This window comes from Phymastichus coffea, unplaced genomic scaffold (assembly GCF_024137745.1).
Source record: "Phymastichus coffea isolate CEN01 unplaced genomic scaffold, Cenicafe_Pcof_1.1 PCOF00004, whole genome shotgun sequence".
Classification (NCBI taxonomy): domain Eukaryota; kingdom Metazoa; phylum Arthropoda; class Insecta; order Hymenoptera; family Eulophidae; genus Phymastichus; species Phymastichus coffea.
Genome location: NW_026706815.1, coordinates 7,496,933 through 7,520,754, shown reverse-complemented (window position 1 = coordinate 7,520,754; position 23,822 = coordinate 7,496,933). Strand labels below are relative to the sequence as shown.

Here is a 23,822-nt window from a genome sequence, read left to right as displayed (position 1 = left end):
CAATCGAAAAAACCCAACATACCATACTTTTAGTTAATTTTTTATCACATTTGATGATATGACATTCAACTAACCTTAAATAGAATCTGATGGGATCAAAGTGACCGCGGATTAAGATTAAGAGACTCTAAAAACATATAAATACCATGGTCACGTTTCTGAAACTGACGTGTTGTTTTTTTGGGCTGTGTTATTAATTTTATAGCTGCTAAAACGAACGCTGAATCATATTTTTTATCATCAATTACGAGGGGGGTCAATAAGTCTTTACAAAATCCAAGAGATAGCGCTCGTCACGCTTAAATTATGATGTTTTTGGCAATCAATACTACTAACTAGATATCGTACAAAGTTTCAGCTTGATTCATTAAGTCGTTTTTTTGTGAGCGTTGGTTGAACAAAAAGTTATTGGTTTATTTGAAAAATGGAAAAAAAGAGTTTCGAGCGGTGATAAAACATTTTCATTTGAAAGGCCTTACACCAAAAAAAATCACAGTTGAGTTGAACGCCGTTCATGGCAAGTCTGCCCCTGTGTTTAAGACTGTTTATAACTGGATAAATGAATTTAAACGCGGCCGTACAACAACAAAAGATGAACCTCGTTCAGGACGCCTCGTAGAAGTGAGTACGCACGAAATGGTCAACAAAATCCACGATATAGTGTTGAGTGATAGAAGATTAAAATTGCGAGAATTAGTTAGGGCCACAGGGGTATCAAAAGGTACAATTATTTCACTTTTGCATGAAAAATTAGGGATGAAAAAAATATCAGCAAGATGGGTGCCGCGTTTGCTCACTGTTGAAAACAAACGAACCCGCGTGGTCACCCCTAAGGCTCTTTTGGCACGTATACGTTGTAATCCGGAAGACTTTTGGCGTCGACTCGTAACTGTAGACGAAACATGGGTACACCACTACACTCCTGAAACCAAAGAACAGTCCAAACAATGGATTACCGCAGGAGAACTAGCCCCAAAGAAGGCAAAGACAATAAAGTCAGCTGGCAAGATTATGGCCACGGTTTTCTGGGATGCGTATGGAATCATCTACATCGAATACTTGGAAAAGGGCCAGACGATCACTGGACAATATTATGAGTCATTATTAGGTCAGTTGAAAAAAAATATCAGAGAAAAACGTCCTCTCTTGAAAAAAAAGTCTCTTTCTTCAAGACAATGCTCGAGTTCGAATTAATTTACCATCCAGCATATTCGCCTGATGGCTCCCAGTGCCTTTTTCTTATTTCCTAACCTCAAAAAATGGCTTGCCGGACAACAATTCACGTCGAATAAAGAAGTCATCGCCGAAACCAATGCCTATTTTGATTGTTTTCAGAAATCATTTTTCTGATGGCTTAAAAAAACTGGAAGGCCGTTTAATAAAATGTATCGACCTTCAAGGAGATTATGTTGAAAAATAAAAAAAAATTACATACGCAAAACTTTTTTTTCCTTCTTTTAGTGAAGACTTATTGACGCCCCCCCCCCCCGTATAACGCCAAAACTTTTATTTATATTACCGTCATAGCACATTGAAGTAAAATAAAATAAAAATGGAATATCTTTCTGAATCAGAAGTCAATTTTTTGCAAAACTTTCTGTAAAATAAATATTTTATTTAAATATCCATTTTGCTTTCTCAATTTAATTTCATTTTACTGCAGTTCTTTGAATCGTTTATGCTTGCTCATTTTATCTGAGCAACTGTTTAGTTCTTTCGGGAATACGTTAAACGTGGAAGTTTTTTTTGCAATACCAGTTTTTTCCTAAAATGCAAAAGTAATTGCATCAAATATCAATCCTTTCTCTGATAGAAAGTTCTTTGCGGTAATCAATAGATTTTTGCAACTGTTGCACTCTCAAAAAAAGACATGAATCGTTTTCCTTAAAGCAAATTACATAGGTCTGCAAAATATGAGGTTGTAATTGTTATGAAGTAGCTGATAAACATTTCCGAAGTAATTTTCGGCGTAGAACTCAAATCTGGACTCAGAATCATTCCATGACGTTAGGTTTTTGAGTAATCCTAACCTGAAAGTGCAGAAAAAACGGTAATCCGCCATATTTGAACATCCATAACATCACCATTTTTTATTATTTTCAAATCTGAAATAACCATCAGAAAGGGCTACTCTCCAGTTTTCCATATCAATATTTATATGTATGATTATCATTTTTAAACCGGAGATGCCGTCGAGTGAAAAGAACTAAATTAGAGGTTTGACAAAGACCGATATATGAACGGCAAAAATGACAGGACATATAAATTCCTTTGATGAATCTTTGTTGAACGAGACAGTATATTAGCAGAAAAAACTTAAATAGCTGGTAGCGCTCGGTTTATAAAACCTTAATAAGCTATAATCCCATAACCTCAAACACAATAACATCAAACCTACGACAGGTAGGGCTCTGTTGTTTCAAACCCAAGTATGCTGTCAGTTTTACCGTTCATATACAGTTGCGGGCAAAAGTGTCCGGCCAAAGTTGTTTTTATGTTTTGATCATGTATAAATGATGCAAAGTAGCAACACAAACATATCTTAGTAAAGTACTTTTATTATACATTCAAATCATGTTGTCCAACAATTTGTTATGATGCTTAACAAAATTTTATATCGATAATAGAAAATATGGCTTATTCATAAGTATCCGGCCAACTATTACGTAGATACAATTTGAGTGGCTTTGTTTACATTATCGGTCACAAAGGTATGTAAGCGCTGGAACTGTCTATCAGTTATGCTCTGACATCAGTATCAATCGGTAAACATGCCGAAACGCACGTCTGTAGATATTCGACAAGTCGTAATTAAATTACACAATGAAGAAAAGGTTTTTCGTGATATATCTCAAATTCTAGGCATAGGAAAATCGACTGTGAATGATATAATTATTAGATTCCACAGCACTAACACTCTGAAAGATAAAAAAAGTTCTGGGAGACCAAGAAAAACCACTAATCGTGTTGACAAATTGATCAAAAGAAAAGCTGTCGTAGATGTTAAAAAGAATGCTGCCATTATTGCACGCGAATTACGCGAAGAAAATGTAGCAGACAGCAGTCGTAGTACTGTATCACGTAGACTGAGAGAAGTAGGACTTGTTGGACGTGTTGGTGTGAAAAAACCACTTATTAGTAAGAAAAACAAGAAGGCCAGACTAGAATTTGCTAAACAATATGAAAGCTATAATGTTGAGGACTGGAAAAAAGTGCTGTTTTCGGATGAAACTAAAATCAATCTATTTGGAAATGATGGTAGAAGGTATGTGCGGCGACCGGTAGTTAGTAGATATGATTCAAGATACCAAATATCGACTGTGAATCATGGTGGAGGTAGCATAATGCTATGGGGTGCATTTTCATGGAAAGGCGTCGGTCCAATCTTCAAAATAGAAGGCAATATGAACTCTGTCATGTACGAGGATATTATATTGGAGCAAATGCTACCTTATGCTCGACAAAACATGCCCAGAGGATGGATATTTCAGCAGGATAATGATCCAAAACACAGGTTACACCTCCTTCAGCAAGTTTTTAGTAAGAAAAAAATTCGAGTTTTACAGTGGCCGAGTCAGTCTCCAGACTTAAATCCTATTGAACACTTATGGCAAGAGCTAAAAATGAGATTAGGAAAGCAAAGCTATGCTAATAAAGCCTCCCTATGGCAAAAAGTGCAAGAAGAGTGGAACAACATCTCTCATGATAGGATTGTGACACTTATTGAATCGATGCCTCACCGATGTGCTGCCGTGATAGCTTCTAAGGGTATGGCTACGAAGTTCTGATGACTGTATTACATTTAAAACCATTTCTAGTTTGTTTTGTTTCGTGTTACTATTTTTTCTACTTGTAATTGCCACATTCATAGTTGGCCGGATACTTATGAATAAGCCATAATTGTTATTATCGATATTAAATTTTGTTGATTGTTAAAATAAATTGTTAAATTACATGTTTTGAGTATATAATAAAGGTACTTTACGATGATGTATTTGTGTTGCCACTTTGCACCCTTTGTACATGATTAAAACATAAAAACAACTTTGGCCGGACACTTTTGCCCGCAACTGTATTAAACATTGCGAAACCTGTGATTTAGTTCTTTTCAATCGACGTTATCTCCGATTTAAAAAATTATAATCATACATATAAATAGTGATATGGAAAGCTGAAGAGTAGCCGTTTCTAAAAAATTCGTTGTAAACAAATATACGTTGCGCAGGAACTAAGGCGTTTCATTGGTATCTCAGGCTACTGACAAGAAGTTGCTGGTGACATTCGTACCCTCTACAAGTCGCCTGAGTCTCTCTGCGCGAAGATACGAACGTAAGTCGAATACTTTTGGGACAGACCTCATATTTCTTCGTGTTTAACATTCGTTTGAATAAAAAAAATTGAGTGGTCGTGAAAAAATGAATGAAAAAAAATTTCGTATTGATTAAACATTACTTTATTAAAAGCAAAATGCCTCAGGATACTAAACAGAAGTTTGATAAACATTATGGTGATTGTGCTTCGATTAGAATGATTTATAAGTGGCTTCAAATTTTTCGGAGTGGCTATATGAGCACAAAATACGTTGAATGTTTTTGATGCCATGTAGAGGTCACCCAACCAGAAATTATTAATAAAATTCACCATATGGTGATGACTATCAGAAGAGTGAAGGTGCTTGAGATTGCTAGTGCTGTAAGTATCTCGAGCGAACAAGTACATAATATTTTGCACCAACACGTGAGTTATGAAAAAGCTATCGATTGCTCACAATTGACCAAATACGAGAATGCGTGAAATGTGGCAAGAACGGTTTATAGCTGTTCCAGAAAAATCCACAGGACTGTAATTTCATTGTAAATGAAACGTAGATACATCACTCCACTCTTGAGATCAAATAACAGTCTACACAATGGGTTACTAAGGGAGAATCTGAACCAACAAAGGTAAAGACCATTCTTTCGGCCGGCAAGATTATGGCGACTGTCTTTTGGGATTTGCAAGGAGTAATCTTCATCAGCTATCTAGAAAAGGATAAAACCATTATAGGTGAATATTATTCATCGTTGTTGGATCATTTGAAAACAGTTGCAAGAAAAACATCCACGATTGGCTCACAAAAAAGTCATGTTCCATCACGATAACGCACCAGTCCACACTTAGTTGTAACCACAAAACTCATGTAAACAGGGTTCCAACTCGTTTAAAATCCCCCCTATTCTCCAGACTTGGCTCCATCGAACTATTATTTGTTCTTTAATATGACAAATTGGTTAGTAGGGAGAAGATTTTATTCAAACGACGAGGTGATTATAGAAACGAATGCCTATTTTATAGATTTAGACAAATCCTATTATTTAGAAAGGATCAATAAACTAAATCAGCGATGTATAAAATGTGTAAGCCTAAAAGGAGACTATATTGAAAAATGAAAAAGATTTGTTAAAAAATAATCAAGTAGTTCTCATTTTACACGGACTTTTCAAACAACCCTTGTATATACTAACATTTTGTGTTCTCAATAGTGATACACGTGTGCCACTTTTTGTTTTCTAACAACCACACGTTTGATAGATAATTTAATATCAAATATTTAAATACAAATTAATTTTAATATAAGTATTACAATAGTATAACAAAATTGATACTATCAAATTGGCCTAAGGGCTTAATATCGAAATATAGTTTCATGTATGTACTAGTATACTCACATTTCCAATTAAAATAGTATCTGACATCTGTCGTGACCCATTTGTGGTTTGTCTATTATTTCCAGCCTGATGAGGATTTGTTGAAAATGTTGCACCTCCAACAGAGACTCGCTCATTTTCGTTTCGGTTGAAACTACTTTCAAAATCTCTATTTCCTCCAAATGTAGGATTTCCAAAAGTATTATTATTACCAAAGGAAACATCATTATCCAATTTGGATAAGCCTCTAGGAGCGAACGTATTACTTGACTGAGCCAAAGAAGCCTGAAGACTTGCTAAGCTGGCTGCTCCTTGACCGAAGCTATTCAAATTTGACGCCAGCTCATTAGTTAGAGAGTTATTTAGCAAAGAAGTAGTCGCTAAGTTGGCTCCCAAACCAGTCGCTAAACTAGCTTGAAGCGCAGCTGCATTGCTGTTTGTAAGAGCTGTTGCTGTAATTCAATTCAAGTATTAAGTTTAATGAACATTTCAAAGATTTAAGATATAGTTTGAATAGAAGAAAAACATTTAAAAATGCCGAATTGGAACAACTAATTATTTCTTATAACCTAGCTGATCGTATACACTGCCGGTCAAGCACTTTTACCCCCCCTCGAGCAAAATTGCTTGAACTTGGAAGTTTCATATTTTTGGTCAGAATCAACGTACAGAGATGAGCGGGAGCGCATTTGGAAGCTCTTTTCAAGAGCATCTGAATAGTATGCATCGCAAAATTTATGAAATCGGTTTTCTAATTTTTTCAATCGAATATTCATCAATGAAAATTCCGAAATTTTCAGTCTATCTTTGATAACTTGCCAATTCTATCTTCCTTTTTTCAAACCCTATCCAAATCACTGGTCAAAATTTTGTCCATCAAATATGACCCTTGTATGAGAAATTTTCTTTTATAAAATTTAAGAAATTTTCAACTTTTTATAACTTTGTAAATAAACATCCTAGAAAAAAGTGTACATGAAAGAAAATGTTTCATTTTTTACGTAGAATACTGTTAAGTTTTTTCAGATTAAAAAAAAAAATATTTTTTTTATCCATCTTTCTATGGTCGTTCAAAAAAAAAGTAAAATATTCATCTGCAACGTGAAATTGTCTTTTTGTAAAATAAAAATTGTAGATTTCAAAAACTTGTTATTCCCATTTTTTTCCTCATAAAAACACTGTTTTTCAATAACAATAATGATATGTCATGATTCAAATGAAAATACATGCTTAATCTGGAAAGTTATTTAGTTGAAATAATAACTTTACATAAGTTTCATTGAGCCTAAAACTTGAAGATTATCTGCTATTTCACTCTGGATTTGATTCTAGCGTGTTTTTAGTAGAATGTCATAACATAGAAATAGACAACAAAAAATAGATAACAAAAAATAGACAAAAGTAATCAAATGCGGAAGGACGATGAACCAAATTTTTTGCTAAATATCATTCGAAATAAATAAAATTAGAATAAATAAATGCACCGTCTTATAACAATAACACGTAACAATAGTGACTTTGTAATTAACAAACGTAAACTTGCGATAATTAGAACTTTTATCAGACAAATTAAACTTTTTTTTCATCAAAGGGCCCTCCTTTATGCTTGATAACAACTTTGCATATTCTTGGCATCCTTGCGACTAGTTTGTCCAATATGGTTTCTTGGAGATTGTTCCATTCTCTTTGTAAAATTTCCCATAAATTAGTTGCAGAGCTTGGGCAAGATTTTCTCACTGCTCGATCGAGCTCTTCCCATAGCAGTTCGATGGGATTTAAATCAGGCGACTGGGCTGGCCATTGCATAACTTTCAATTTTTTTTTCTTTTCTAAATTTGAGAGATAATTTTTACATAATTTGGATGTATGTTTTGGATCGTTATCTTGCTGAAACACAAATTGTGTTCCCACTAGTCGAATTCCTGACGTTACAGCGTGCCTTTGTAGAATGTTTTCGTAATTTTCTTTCTTTAAGATTTCATCAATTTTCACAATATCACCTACTTTTGATCCAGCAAAACAACCCCATACCATAACTAAACCACCACCATGCTTCACACTTGGAACTAAACAATCACTACTATATTTCTTACCAACCCGTCTTCTTACATACACTGTCTTTCTACTTCCAAAAATTTTAAATTTTGACTCGTCAGACCACAGTACATTTTTCCAATCAGAAATAGTCCAATTTTTGACTTTTTGCCCACTGTAAGCGTTTCTTTTTATTTACACATCGTAGAAGTGGCTTCTTAACGGCAACTCGACCAAAAAGTCCTTTCTCTCGCAAACGTCTCTTTACCGTACTCACACTCACAGGTTTTTCTAAATGTTTGTTGACATCTGCGGTAAGTTCAGAGGCAGTGGCTTTTCGATTACGCAAACTTGTTCGACAAATGTAGTCATCTTCTTTGGCAGTAGTTTTTCTTCTTGGTTTGCGTTGCCTATTTTCGACACTTCCAGATGTACAGAACTTTTTAATATTATAAGCCACTGTGCGCCTGTCTATTTTCAACTGCTTTGAAATAGCGTGACTACTCATTTGCAGTTCATGAAGGGCAATGATCTTATTACGTTCACGCACGGACAAATTTTTCGATTTTGCCATGTTCACTACACATTACACAAACAGTTGTTCACACTTGAAAGGCTCGCGATCAACAAGTTTGCTCATAATCGTAGACACAGAAATATTTAAGAAGATACCACATTTCATATAGTGAGCATTCGTATATAAACTTTATTTGTAAACACCGGAGTATACAACGTGTTTACAAATAGTAGGGTATCTACTAAATAAGCCTGTGATTACTGGGTGTGAATACACACACGTATACTCACTATTGTTTCCTGTACAATATTTTTTTTTTTGGTACCGGCTATAAAAGCAGCGATGAAAAATACTTGAAAAACAACGTTCTTGTGAGGAAAAAAAAATGGGAACAAGTTTTTGAAATCTACAATTTTTATTTTACAAAAAGACAATTTCACGTTGCAGATGAATATTTTACTTTTTTTTTGAACGACCATAGAAAGATGGATAAAAAAAATATTTTTTTTTTAATCTGAAAAAACTTAACAGTATTCTACGTAAAAAATGAAACATTTTCTTTCATGTACACTTTTTTCTAGGATGTTTATTTACAAAGTTATAAAAAGTTGAAAATTTCTTAAATTTTATAAAAGAAAATTTCTCATACAAGGGTCATATTTGATGGACAAAATTTTGACCAGTGATTTGGATAGGGTTTGAAAAAAGGAAGAAAATGCTGTGCTCAAAATTTTCGTGGGATTTTTTCCCTAGAATTGGCAAGTTATCAAAGATAGACTGAAAATTTCGGAATTTTCATTGATGAATATTCGATTGAAAAAATTAGAAAACCGATTTCATAAATTTTCCGATGTATACTATTCGAAAGCTCTTGGAAAGAGATTTCAAATGCGCTCCCGCTCGTCTCTGTACGTTGATTATGACCAAAAATATGAAACTTCCAAGTTCAAGCAATTTTGCTCGAGGGGGGGTAAAAGTGACTGATCGGCAGTGTATATTTAAATCTATAAAATAAAAAAATTAGACCTTTTGCAACATGAAGAATTTATAAATGTTTATTAATGTTGATTTATCAATAAATCTCACCGTGATGTCAAGTATGATGGCTGAATTTTAAAAAATTTTATCAAATATTTGGTGATTCGTGTAATCAAGCGAGCTTCATTTCATGTTCATATTAATATTCAGTCTAGTGCTCGAATCAAATCAAAACATTTATAGAAATAAAAATGTGTAAAGTACACTTTATGCATAAAACAATTCTATAATTTAAAATTCTCAATCAAAATCGATTGACAAATAAATAGCAAAAGAAAATAATTATATTAAAGTGAAGAAACATCTCTTGTCCGTCCGTCCATCCATCCGTTCTTTTTGAATGGTGAATAATTTATCTCCGATGACAGTTGTACATCTCAGGGAGGGCAGCCTGATCTCTGCACCTTGTTAACCGGGCGAAAGGTTGATCTGGAGGTCACCCTAGAACCTGGACATCGTCTCCTGGATGAGGCGGTGTTTTTTGATAGATACACTATATACCTGGTGTACGTTCCAAGAGATAATATCTCACTGATCGGGGGAGGGGTCACCCTGGTACATACACCTTATCAACCGGGGGGAAAGTCGCTCTGACTGCCGCACTTCATCCACCTCAGAGTCATCCTAGCACCTGGACATCATCTCCTGGGTGAGTCGGTGTTTTTCGATGGATACACTATATACCTAGTGTACATTCTCGGATATGGTGTCTCGCCGATCAGGGGGAAGGGATCATCCTGAGAACGTGACATCGTCTTTTTGGCGGATTGGTCATTATATGTGAACAAACCTTTTATTTAAATCTTTCCCAGCAATGCATATAATATGCTGCTGCCGATTCGATTATTTTTGTTCAGCGCTCCAAAAAACATACTGCTACCGATTTTATTATATTTTTGTTTAGCGCTGCACAGTTGATATTGATGCCGCCGGTTCGTCCCAGTGCTATATATAACATGCTGCTGCCGATAGGATTTGATATACTATTATCAGCGGTACATATCTGATAATGATGCAGCCAGTTTAATCCAGCTCAGAATATCAGTGCTGCTGCCGATTTGATATTAATTTAATTATGCTACGGACGATTCATCCCAGCGCTGCATATCAGATGCTGCTACCGATCGGGCTCGGTGTTTATTTTATTTTATTTATTATGCCTCAGTCAGTTTATTCCAGTGCTATATATAACATGCTGATGCCTATGCGATATTATTTTCAGTGTGCTCAAGTCGAATAAACATAGCACTGCATATCAAATGCTGTCGCTGATTAGATTTAGTATTTAACGTATCTTGGGCGAACCCGCTTGAGGTCGGCGAAGAATGTTGGAGGGAGAGGGGGAAGAACTCAAGCGGGTTCGCCCAAATACGTACATAATTTTTCTGTTTTGGAGTCTGTAACCTGCTTTTTATCGCGTAAATATTTACATACATTAGGCGAGAGACACGTACTATTATTATATATTTCATAAAAAATGAACATTTATTTTCAACGATTGATAAATTACAAAGTTTTGTAATATATAGTTTAGACTAAACCATTGAATGTAGATTTTGCGTACATTCATAAGCTAGATTTATAATATTTTATACCATAAACAGAACTATCATATCACATGTTATTTCTTATTAAATAATTCATAAATACAACTTTTAATACAGGCTTTCTTAATTTTATAACACTTGAATGAATAAAATATTAATATGCAGACTTTTCAAGCCAGTATTTTTAAAATAACATAAAAAAACTATATTGTATTTTTTCACTTATTGTTAATAGTAAACGTGTAATTATTAAAAACATAAACAGATTTTTCTTTATTTTGTTTACTTCCTAAAATGTCACATCCTTTTAAAATACTTTGTCGACTAAAGTTTTCAGACTCGACTTTACTTTTTTTTATTTTTGGTACAAAATCAGTTTCTAGTTCTGCAAATTCTTCCTGACTTATATTTTCAATTTCAATTCTTTCTAGTTGTGTTAACTATTTCTTTTCTTTTTCTACAATGGATGGCGCTATTACAGCATTCAAATTTTTATCTAACAAAACTCCATTTCTTATTTTACTTTTTGGCAAAAAATCGGTATTTAGAACTCTGCATATTCTTCTTGACTAATATTAATTATCTCATTCAATTCGACTTGAGTTAATACTGTTGGTTGAGAATTTTTATTTGGCAGAACACATTAGGATACCGGCTCTCTTTTTTTTACACCCATGGCAGCTGATATCAATTTGCTTGTATTTGTTTTGTTGAAAGCAGACTCATCAACATAATCTTCAGCTACGCTGTTACTTTCCCACAATCCATGTCTTTTCAGTGCCATAAGATCTGCCCCTTGGTCAACTAGTAACGTAGCTGAGGTTCTTCTATAGGCATGTCCTGTATATTTTTCAACTTCAGGTAGATTCAAAAATTTAGCTATATCGTTCAAGATAGAAGATAGTTTGCCTTTTCCAACAACCTGTAAATATTAATTTTCATTTTAGATTATATTATACATTTAATTATTGTAAATAGATTTCGAGAGTTGAAAGATTACATATAAATTATACCTGTTGTGTGTACTTTTTATTACGAAATTGAACTAAAAATCTTTCAATATTTTTTGACGTAGGCTTATGTATTTTCCAAGTATTGGATAAACACTTTCATCAGTATAAAACAATTTATTTTTCCTATTTCCAATCTATTATTATTACTGATATAAACAGAAATCTGATAAATAGAGCCTTGTTGTTTCACATTTTCAGCTATAATATTTAACAAGTCTTTGGATCGAAGATATCCATGTAACCAAGGATTAAAGCCACCTTTGAAATGAAAAATATTATTATTATTCGATTTTTTTGATAAGATTATAGTGTATACATAGATTGTTTTTTATTTTATATTCTATTTACTTTATGTAGAAGATATTCGTCGTTTGAAGCATCATTTAGGAAAGTCGAAATTTCAACATTTGTAAAAACTTTAGCTTTTTTTTCGTACGACGTTTTCCTTTTGTCTTCAAAAAACATTGAAGTTGCATGTAGGTTCCAATATCAATTCCTGTATTTAATCTTATCATAGCTTTTAGTTTCGAATAAGTAGACCACAACGTTGTAGCAGCATAAGTTTCAGATAATTTTTGAAAATAGGCTAATAATACATTTTCTTCGATTTCTTTAGTTTTTAGTTGAGTACATCAAACTTGAAATTTCTGATAGTGCTTCATATAACCTCTTTTAATTTTCTGGTATTAGATCTAATTTTGCTTTCTGCACAAGCTCGTTTATTTGGTTTTGACACTCCTCGTTATCACTTCCACTGTCACTATCACTATTTTTTTCACAGTTTTCGTTAATTAAAAACATTTGTGCAAAATCCATTTTCCAAATATTTGCTTTGTATCAACGATTTGATAGATATTGTGACAAGTCTTTACACGCGAGATGATTAGGCATTTGTTATTGTGTTGCCATTTTACGTGCGTGCACGACTGTCTTTTTTGCTGGTTTACACCGACCAGCGCGTTCGCCGGCAAGAAAGAGAAAGCAAGTATTAGCCGAGAGCTTACAACTCTGTCTTTTTCACTCTCACGCGCACTGACAAAGAGAGACAAAGAGAAAGAGAGAAGGAAATAGCAGACCTACCAGAGACTAGCTGTCTCTCTTATTCGCGAGTGCTCGACAGTGTAAGAGAGAAAGAGATAGCAAAGCTATACCAGAGACTCTATAGCTGGCTCTCTCACTGGTGAGCGCGTGGTTAGTCAGCGAGAGTAGCACACAGTATACTCCTTGATCTACATCCTAGTGATGTCGTCCAAGGAGTATAGTGCGTGCTAGGTGAGGAGTATAGTGTGTGCTCCCTCAACGACATCCTAGTCATTACCCATTGTGCGTGCTCTATACGAAAAAAGCTGGTTACGGACTCTTAAACTGAAAAGATTTTTTTTCAGTGAAGCACAGTTGATTGCGCTGCTGCCGTTTCAGTCCGAACCTGCTGATCCATTATTAGAATCGAAATAAATATTACAGAACTTCTTTGAAAACGATATCTTTTATGTAAATTTTATTGGTATATTTATCGCCACCCCTTTTAATGGGAGCATTATTCAATAATACAATTTTCGAATTTGATCTACTTTTCACTCAAAATAAGGTAATATATAAATGTCCATGACTTAAAACAGGAAATGGTAGATAAACCCCTTCTCGTCAATACGATTATCTTGGTGACTTATTTATTGTCATTGTGAAACCTAATCACACAGGAAAGTATTTACGACGCATTTTGAATGTTACATCTTCTTTAGCAGGCGATAACGATATTCTGGAAATAAGAACGGTCTTACCCGTTTTGTTTCCACGTGTAATGTGTGCTTGAATTGTAAATTTGTACAGATGTTTAATTATCAATCGTTTACTATTAAAGTCCTTCATTAATATTTTATTTCTTAACAGTATGACAGCAGCCCGACTTTCAATTTTACCTATACGGTGGTAATCCGTTTGGAGTTAATTAATTAAAAGCTTCTGTTGGTAACATAAAATCTAAATTTTCTCCATTGCCATCTTCGTATCTATATCTATCCTAAATATTTATGGCAATCACCATTCATTATATCTAAAACTTCATTGATAATCTTTATTAAATCATTATTTATAGGAGCCAAAATTACTTTGTCGTCTCTGTTCAAATTATTTAATGTTCTTCTATCTTCAAAAATTGATTTATTTAAATTTTTTTCATCGGTTAACATAGAATCTAGAATTTCTAACAATTCAGTCTCTTTCTCATATTGATTTCGATTTTTTGCATCTCCAACATTCAAAAACCACACCATAAAATTATCATGATCAGTAACTCTTAAATTATGAGTGAGTGTCATTTACAAAATGTTCCTAAAGATTAATTTGGATTTTATTCTTGCCTGACATGGTTCAATGATCACAGTTAATTCATCCTCGATCGGTGTAGGCAATTAATAAAAACAATAATTTAACGTTAACGTTTCATTGACTGGTTTGTCAACCTCTCCAGAACATTTATTAAAAAAGTGAATAGAGGTTAGAACATATATGACAAATTATTCAGTGTGGTGCTTCTAACTACATACTAACAAATTCACAGCTATTAAAGCATGTTGTCAGAACAAATAAAACTTGTCAACTAAAGTTTAATATATGAAATCATGTTTATATACCTGTCATACTTAAGCCTATTAAGCCTTGAGTATATTAGTGATCGAATTATATATATGTCCTATTAAGCTTATCAACCCAACCCAACCCAACCCCTTAAGTGTATTTGTGATCGGATTATAATTGTTACGCAGTTTTACTATATCTTCTTTGTCATTAACGTTAGTACTATTACTCTTGATGTGTAGCATCTCCGATATCAAACGTTTCTTCCAATTAGATTCAACAGCTAGTATAACAGCATTATTCCAATTAAATTCAGGGTTGTTTTTACTCATATGTATATTTATTACCGAATCAGCATTCTTATTATTTTTATGTTTGTTTACTCGAGTCTTTAATGCACGTTTTGTTTCTCCGATGTACAAAGCATCACATTGTTTACAGTTTAATTTATAGACCACATTTGTCTGATCCATTTTTGAGGTAGTATCTTTCCCTAATTTTATAATAGAATTTAATTTAAAGTTTAGTTTACTATGGGTACAGTACCAATGTTATGTGCTTAAAGGCACTGTGCAATAATTTCATGGTTGGAATTATATGGAATGCTGACTACTTTTTATCTTGATTATTTACCCTATTTTTGGATTCTGTCTTATCTATATAAAATAATTTTTGAGTCGGATATGTACATGTCGTGTGATAAATTCTAACGGATATTTCTTTATTAGTAATATGTCTGTAATGATTTTTCTGTTTTCTTTATGAAAACTTTTGTCAGATAATAAAAACGCCCGTTCAACCAAATTATATGCAATATTGTTCTTGTAAGATAACTAGTAGTTTGATATAAAATGAATCAATTTGCCAAGATGAAGTATCTTTCTGATACTAATTTGTAATGATTCTATTCCATTTTTTGATGACAATTGTATCTAGAAAATTTAATTTTCCATTGGTTCCTACTTCTAAGGTAAATTTTAAGTCCTTGTTATATTCGTTGAAAGTTTGCATTATCTTAGTTATTTAGTGACGTTTAACAATTAAAAAAGTATCATCGATATTTAAAATATATCTAATATATAGCACGGGTATACAAGAGAATTTGGATTCTAGGGTAGTCGAACACGAATTTTCTAAATCGTCAAGTACTATGTCTATGAACAATGGAGAAATAGATGAGCCCATTGGTGTACCTTTAATTTGTTTATAAAATTTTTTGTTCAAGATAAAATATGTATTTTCATACAAAAACTTTATAATCCTTATTACATCTGTGAATGGAATTTTGGACTTATTTCTGATAGTAATTGATCTCCGGTCTAAAGTATTAAATTGACCGGAATATTTGTGAACAACGATACTACATCTAATGAAATAAATGTATCATTATATTCTAGATATAATCGAAAATTTGTTACTAAATTTAACGCTATTGTTAATATGTGACTTGGTAAGATGTGGAGGTGTTATACTCTGTTTTAGATCATAATATAAAATTTTTAGCCAAAATATGAGTTGGACTATTCACTAATGAAATAATTGGACGTAAAGGCATATCAATTTTGTGAATTTTGACTAGGCCATATGCTTTATCTATCGTTTGATTGTGTGATAAATTTGTTATTATATTTGCGGTCCAAATAATCCTTATTATTTAATAATCGTAGAAAACTGTCAGTATTTGTTTGAAGCTGTCTTAGCGGATTATGTTTAATTACTTCATATGTAGGTGAACCATTGAGTAATATAAGAGGGGTGTTCAAAAAGTAAGGTGACTTTTCAATTTTACGTACATTCAAGTTTTGAATTGTTGTTGTTATGTTGGTACACTCGCCACGATCATATATTCATAGTTCTGACTATATAATACGTGTTGTTTTTCTGGCAGAGGCGTCAGAGATTAAAAGTGTGTGGTATGTTCGGCGATTTTTTTCTATCGAAAAAATTGAGCAAAGAATTTGCATTAAATTTTGTGTGAAAAATGGGATAAAGTGCTCTAAAACTCTTAAAATGTTAACAATTGCATACGGTGAGTCTAATCTGACAAGGGAACATTCCCAACCGTCCGCCTTCAATTTTGTTGCAATTGAGACATGTTATACTTTATAAAAAAATAAGAGACATGTATATTTTTTTTATCGGCGGAAAAAGCTGTGTAGGGGATGGAAAACCACCCTCAAAAGTCACCATTAAAAACAGTTAAATAGCAGTAACTTTGGTTGTAATGAACCTTTTATGATGAAACAAAATAAAAAAAATTTCTTACTTAAAAAACAACAAAACCGTATAGTTTTTAACTCGGGGGTTCCAACCCCTACGATATACAGGGGAAAAAACTACATTTTTAGTCAATGTTCCGTGTACAGAATCACGAAATTATCATAAAAAAATTGAAAAATAAATTTTCATCGAGGAAGTGATAAAATAAAATTTACTTTTTTCGGCGTTTTTTCATTTTTATGTATTTTCAAGGTGAACTACCCCTAAACCCTATTAATACTATATGAATAGTTGCTAATCATCAATTTTGATGATCAGGATGTCTGCGAGTAAGGTTAATCAGGAGGTGAGGTTGATCAGAAGTTATGCGGTTGGGATTAATCAGGGGATATGAAAGTGGGCTTGATGAGGGAATGAGGTTCATCAGGGGATACGCGAGTGACGTTGATCAGGGATGATCAAGGGGTATGCGAGTGAGTATCAGGAGGTGAGGTTGACAGGGTGTATGCGAGTAGGATTTATCAGGCGGTATGCAAATGTGGTTAATGAGGGTTAATCAACGAGTATGCGAGTGGGGTTAATCGGGGGGTGAGGTTTATATTAGGGGGTATGTGAGCGAGGTTGATCAGGTGATATGTGAGTGGGGCTAATCAGAGGGTTAATCAGGAAGTTGATTAGGAGGTATGCGTATGGAGTTAATAACTAGGTGTTTAATACCGAAACACTTTCGGTTTATTTGTATTATATTTATAAGATCAGTTCACTCGTAACGCTCGAGGTGTTCAGATGTGCGAATGATCGCTCTCTAAGTTTAAAGTGACCGTTAGACAGTAACAGTAAACAGACATATCAAAGAAACACAGAGCAAATAAAACAAACAAAACCAAATCATACAGACAAATAATAGTATTAGTTTAGCCGTCATGGCTACAATAAAAGAAAAGGTGCAGATCACACCAATAAAAAATTCGAAAGAAATAAACGATGAAACAACAACCTGGAAAATTGCTCAACAAAAGCGCCCAAGAAATAGCCCAGATGAAAACAAATCAGTTAAAAAAAGACAAACACACATTAAGGACTACTGGCTCGGAAATAGCCCAAAGGAAATAGAAACAAGTAATCAATACGAGGTATTGCAAGAAAAGGAAATCAGTGATAACACAGGTAAATCAAATATTCAAAATCAAACCGTAATTCCAAAAGCTGCGAAATCACCACCAATTTATGTTAATGGTGTCTTAAAAATAACCCCACTACGTGAATTGCTCGACCAGATAGCAAAAAATGAATACACGTTAAAAATTTTAAATAATAACGAAATCAAAATACAAATCAATAAACCGGAACTCTTCACACAAACAGTCAATGAACTTGAAAAAAAAAATACCGACTTCTACAGATTTCAGCGTAAAGAAAATAAACCGTACAAAGCTGTACTAAAGAACATGCATCCAACAGTAGACATAGACGAATTAAAAATTGAAATTGAGTCATTTAACCACGAAGTAGTAAGAATTACAAATATAAAGCACAAAATCACAAAACAACCGTTGCCAATATTCTTTATTGAAGTAAAACCGAAAGAAAATAACAAAGAAATATTTGAAATAAAAAAACTAATGCAACAAATAATTAGCTTTGAACCTCCGCATAAAAAAAAAGATATCCCTCAATGCATGCGCTGCCAAGAATTTGGTCACACCAAAAATTATTGCCACCGACCTCCAGTCTGCGTAAAATGCGCAAGCAATCATCTCACCAGCGATTGCCCAGTCCGAACAAAAATAAATGAAGTAAAGTGTGCAAACTGTGGAGGGAATCATGTGGCTAGTTATAAGGGCTGCAGTGCAAGGATACTCTTACAGCAAAAACTTTTTCCACCGTTAAGGGCAAAACAAATGCCCGAAAATACCGTTAGACCAGACGTTACTTATGCACAGGCAGCAACCGAAAATATAAACACGACAAATACTGAACCCAAACAAACACCGACACCACAACAAACAGTAAACACCAACGACAGTCAATTCGTAAACATGATGCAAATGATGATGCAAATGATGAATAAAATGGACACTATGTTAAACCTAATCAACACGCTTCTAAACAAGATAAAATGAATACAAAAATAAAAATAGCAATTTGGAACGCTAACGGTTTAGCGCAAAGAAGCATAGAATTAAAACCTTTTCTCATAGAAAACAATATCGATATAATGCTAATTTCTGAAACTCATTTCACACACAAAAGTTTTTTCAAAATCCCACGATATACACTGTACAGTACAAATCATCCCGACGGTAAGGCTCATGGAGGAACGGCAATAGTAATAAAAAACACAATTAAACACCACGAAATAGAACCACACAAGCATGACTACCTACAAGCAACAAATGTTGCGATCACAGACAGCAACGGTCACATCATTCTCTCGGCATTATACTGCCCTCCAAAACATAGTATAAAAAATGAGCAATACAAAAAATATTTTGATAGTCTGGGAAACCGCTTTCTTGCAGGAGGAGACTATAATGCAAAGCATCCATGGTGGGTATCAAGATCAATAACTCCAAATCCAAAAGGAGCAACCTTATATGCAGTAATGAAAAATGAAAACTTAACGCCAATATCAACAGGCGAACCTACCTACTGGCCTTCAGACATAAATAAATTACCGGATTTAATAGATTTCGCTATTATAAAAGGACTATGCCATAAACACATAATAGCTGAATCATGTCTTGACCTAACCTCAGATCATTCTCCAGTCATTATTAACCTAAACTCAACAATAGAAATAAACCAAAAAACCAGTCATATGTATAACAAAAAAACAAATTGGAATCTTTACAGAGAATTAATAAACAAAAAAATTACATGCAACATACCTCTAAAAACAGAACAGGATATAGACGCTGCGATTGAAAATTTAAACAATAACATCTATATAGCCATCAAAAATGCAACCCCTACATATTCAATAAAACAAAATAAAAAAGAAATAAATTCCAAAACAGTAACAGCTAAAATAAAAGAAAAAAGAAAGTTAAGAAAAATCTGGCAACGGACTAGGCTATCTACAGATAAAACAAAATTTAATAGGTCTATTAAAGAACTTAAAAAACTTCTTTATGACGAAAAAAATGATAATATAAACAACTATCTAACAAACCTAACCGCAACTGAGGTTACTGACTATTCGCTCTGGAAAGCCACTAAAAAAATTAAACAACCACAAAAATTCTCTCCTCCTATATTAAAAAATGATATGACTTGGGCTAGAACAAGCATTAAAAAAGCTAACACATTTGCCAAACATCTACAAAATGTATTCAAACCCTCACAACGTAAAATAACAGAAGAAGAAGAACAAGATCTATTAAAAACCGGACAATACAACAACAATAATATTCAACCAACTAACAATACTAAAATAAAAGAAATAAACCACATAATACGTCCCTTAAAAAACAAGAAGAGCCCTGGACATGATAATATAAATGCAAAGCTACTGAAAGAACTTCCAATAAAAGCTATAAGATACATAACCATCGTAATAAACTCAATACTTCGTTTACAATACTTCCCTGTTGCATGGAAAATAGCAACAATAATACTAATACCAAAACCGGGAAAACCGCCCCAAAAAGTCACGTCCTACAGACCAATTAGTCTACTGCCCACATTATCAAAAATCTGTGAAAAAATAATAATCAAAAGGTTAAACAAAATTTTAGTCGAGCAAAGCATAATTCCCGAACATCAATTCGGTTTCCGAAACAACCACGCCACAATCGAACAAATAAATAGAGTAACTAACAAAATAGTAAATAGCTTTGAAAACAACGAATACTGTAATGCAGTATTTCTTGACGTAGCTCAAGCTTTTGATAAAGTTTGGCATGAAGGGCTTCTATGCAAACTTACAAAAATCACACCACCAAATCTCTATCTACTGTTGAAATCATATTTAAGCGCCAGAACTTTTAAGGTTAGAGTAAATGATGAAACAACTAACTTATACCCAATTAAAGCCGGCGTCCCACAAGGAAGCGTTCTCGGTCCATTATTGTACTTAATATACACGCATGATCTACCAACCAAGCAAAATATTGACATCGCCACGTATGCAGACGATACAGCCATTCTGATATCACATGCTAACAAAAAAACAGCCTCCCACAATATGCAAATATACCTAGACGCAGCCGTAAGCTGGTTCGATAAGTGGAGGATAACAATAAATGAAACGAAGTCAATACAAGTAACTTATACCAAGAAAAAAGGATCTTGTCCACCAGTATGTATTAAAAACCAACAAATCCCACAAGGACAAAAAGCAAAATATCTTGGAATGCACCTTGATCGACGATTAACATGGCGAGAACACATATGGACCAAACGAAAACAACTCAATCTCCAGATAAGGAAATATTACTGGCTATTAGGGAGAAAATCTAAACTCTCAATTAAAAATAAGCTTCTTATATACAAGTCAATAATTAAACCAGTATGGACATACGGCATACAACTCTGGGGCACAGCTCCAAAAACAAGCATAGAAATAATAGAAAGATTTCAAAACAAAACAATAAGAGCTATTACTGATGCACCATGGTTTGTCACAAATGAATATATAAGAAAAGACATAAACATAAACACAGTAAGAGAAGAAATTGAATCAGCCCGCCGGAAATACACCAGCAGGATAAAGGAACACACAAACAAATTAGCAAAGAAACTAATATACACAACACCGATAGTTTCAAGATACAAGAAATATAAAACAGTGTTTGTGCAAGATTGAACAAGCGCGGTATTAAAGTACTGGTACTGATCAGTGGAGAAGTACCCTCATGTAATTTTTTTGTAACCAATTAATGTAATTGAAACATTTAAGTATACAACATTTACTTATTGTCAAAAGACAGATTGTAAATAAATGGTAGTAATAAAAAAAAAAAAAATATTTATAAGATAGATCGTTTTTTTAATTTTTTTATGATCCTTTTTTGAATTCGGACGGTAAAAATATATACTCTAAATACAGTTTCACCCCTGTACAACGTAGCGCTGACAACCCCCCAGTGGCAAAACCTGTATGGTTACGTTTTGTCTTTAATATAGATTGTTTCAAATTTTTTTGTCGAAAAATAGTTATAAATACCGAAGATATTGCTGAAACAGGGTTTTGGGGATGGCTTTTGAGGGTGGTTTCCAGACCCCAAATTCCTTTTCTAGCAAAACAACAGTATAATTCTCTCATGAATTTTTAAGCGTCATAGCAAATGAAAAATCAGCCAAATGGGTGACTGACAACTATTTATATAGTAATAGTAGGATATTGAATAACGAAAAAACATTTGAGCTGGTCAATATTATATTATCATTTACTAGATAAAAATTTATTAATTTAATTTTTATCATAATTTCGTGATTTTTTACGCGAAAAATCCAATCAAAACGGTTGTTCTTTCCCTTTACATCGTAGGGGTTGCAACCACCAGAGGCAAAACTTATATAGTTATATTCACTTTTTTATAACGAATTGTTCAAATTTTTTGTTGTCGTAAAATATTAATGTAAACCGAAGATATTACTATAGTAGTGTTTTAGGTCTTCATCCCTTACATTTATTTTCCTACAGACTTAAAGTATCATTATTTAGCCTACTTTTAAACGTCATAGCATATGGAAAATCATCAAAATTGATGCTCAGCAACTATTCATATACGAGGGGGTCAATAAGTCTTAACAAAATAAAAGAGATGGCGCTTGTCTCGCTTAAATTATAATGTTTTTGGCAAGCATTACTACTAACTAGATATCGTAAAAAGTTTCAGCTCGATTCATTAAGTCGTCTTTTTAGGAGCGTTGGTTGAACAAAAAGTTATTGGATTATTTGAAAAATGGAAAAAACAGAGTTTCGAGCGATGATAAAACATTTTCATTTGAAAGGCCTTACACCAAAAGAAATCATAGTTGAGTCGAACGCCGTTCATGGCGAGTCTGCCCCTGTGTTTAAGACTGTTTATAACTGGGTAAATGAATTTAAACGCGGCCGTACAACAACAAAAGATGAACTTCGTTCAGGATGCCCCGTAGAAGTGAGTGCACCCGAAATGGTCAACAAAATCCACGATATGGTGTTGAGTAATAGAAGATTACAATTGCGAGAATTAGTTGAGGCCACAGGGATATCAAAGGGTACAATTATTTCAATTTTGCATGAAAAATTGGGGATGAAAACAATATCAGCAAGATGGGTGTCGCGTTTGCTCACTGTTGAAAACAAACGAACCCGCGCGGTCATCTCTGAGGCTCTTTTGGCACGTATACGTCGTAATCCGGAAGACTTTTGGCGTTAACTCGTAACTGTAGACGAAACATGGGTAACTACACTCCTGAAACCAAAGAACAGTCCAAAAAATGGATTACCGCAAGAGAACCAGCCCCAAAGAAGGCAAAGACAGTAAAGTCAGCTGGCAAGATTATGGCCACGATTTTCTGGGATGTGCATGGAATCATCTACATCGACTACTTGGAAAAGGGTCAGACGATCACTGGACAATATTATTCGTCATTATTAGGTCAGTTGAAAAAAAAAATCAGAGAAAAACATTCTCACTTGAACAAAAAAAAAAAAAAAATGCCTCTTTTTTCAAGACAATCCTCGAGTTCACACGTGTACAGCTTCGATGGCAAAAATTAACGATATAAAGTTGGAATGAATTGACCATCCACCATATTCACCTGATGGCTCCCAGTGACTTTTTCTTATATCCTCAATAAGGCAATCCTCCTCCGGCAACCTCAAAAAATAGCTTGCCGGACAAGAATTCACGTCGAATGAAGAAGTCATCGACGAAACAAATGCCTATTTTGAGGGTTTTCAAAAATCATATTTCTCTGATGGCTTAAAAAAACTGGAAGGCCGTTTAATAAAATATATCGACCTTCAAGGAGATTATGTTGAAAAATAAAAAAAAATTACATACGCAAAACTTTTTTTCCTTCTTTTTGTAAAGACTTATTGATTCCCCCTCGTACATTCGGGTAAGTACAGGTTTATTTGTCTTTACTGTAACTTCGGACCGTTTACTGTAAAAAAAAAAATTTTTTTTCCGTGTGCTTTTGCGTGTATATGCATTTAATACGTGACTTAAATTTTAACTCTGTGAGTGAG

At 33.7% G+C, this 23,822-nt stretch overlaps 1 protein-coding gene across 2 annotated transcripts in view; it reads right to left on the bottom strand.

The window, feature by feature from the left end:
* Positions 1-23,822, bottom strand: part of LOC131666840 (myelin expression factor 2) — a 297,458-nt gene that overhangs the window by 194,065 nt on the left and 79,571 nt on the right. For both annotated transcript variants that reach the window (XM_058939827.1, XM_058939817.1), the window contains exon 6: positions 5,709-6,139. In XM_058939827.1, coding sequence (XP_058795810.1) covers positions 5,709-6,139 — 431 coding nt within the window. The remainder of the gene's footprint in view (positions 1-5,708; positions 6,140-23,822) is intronic.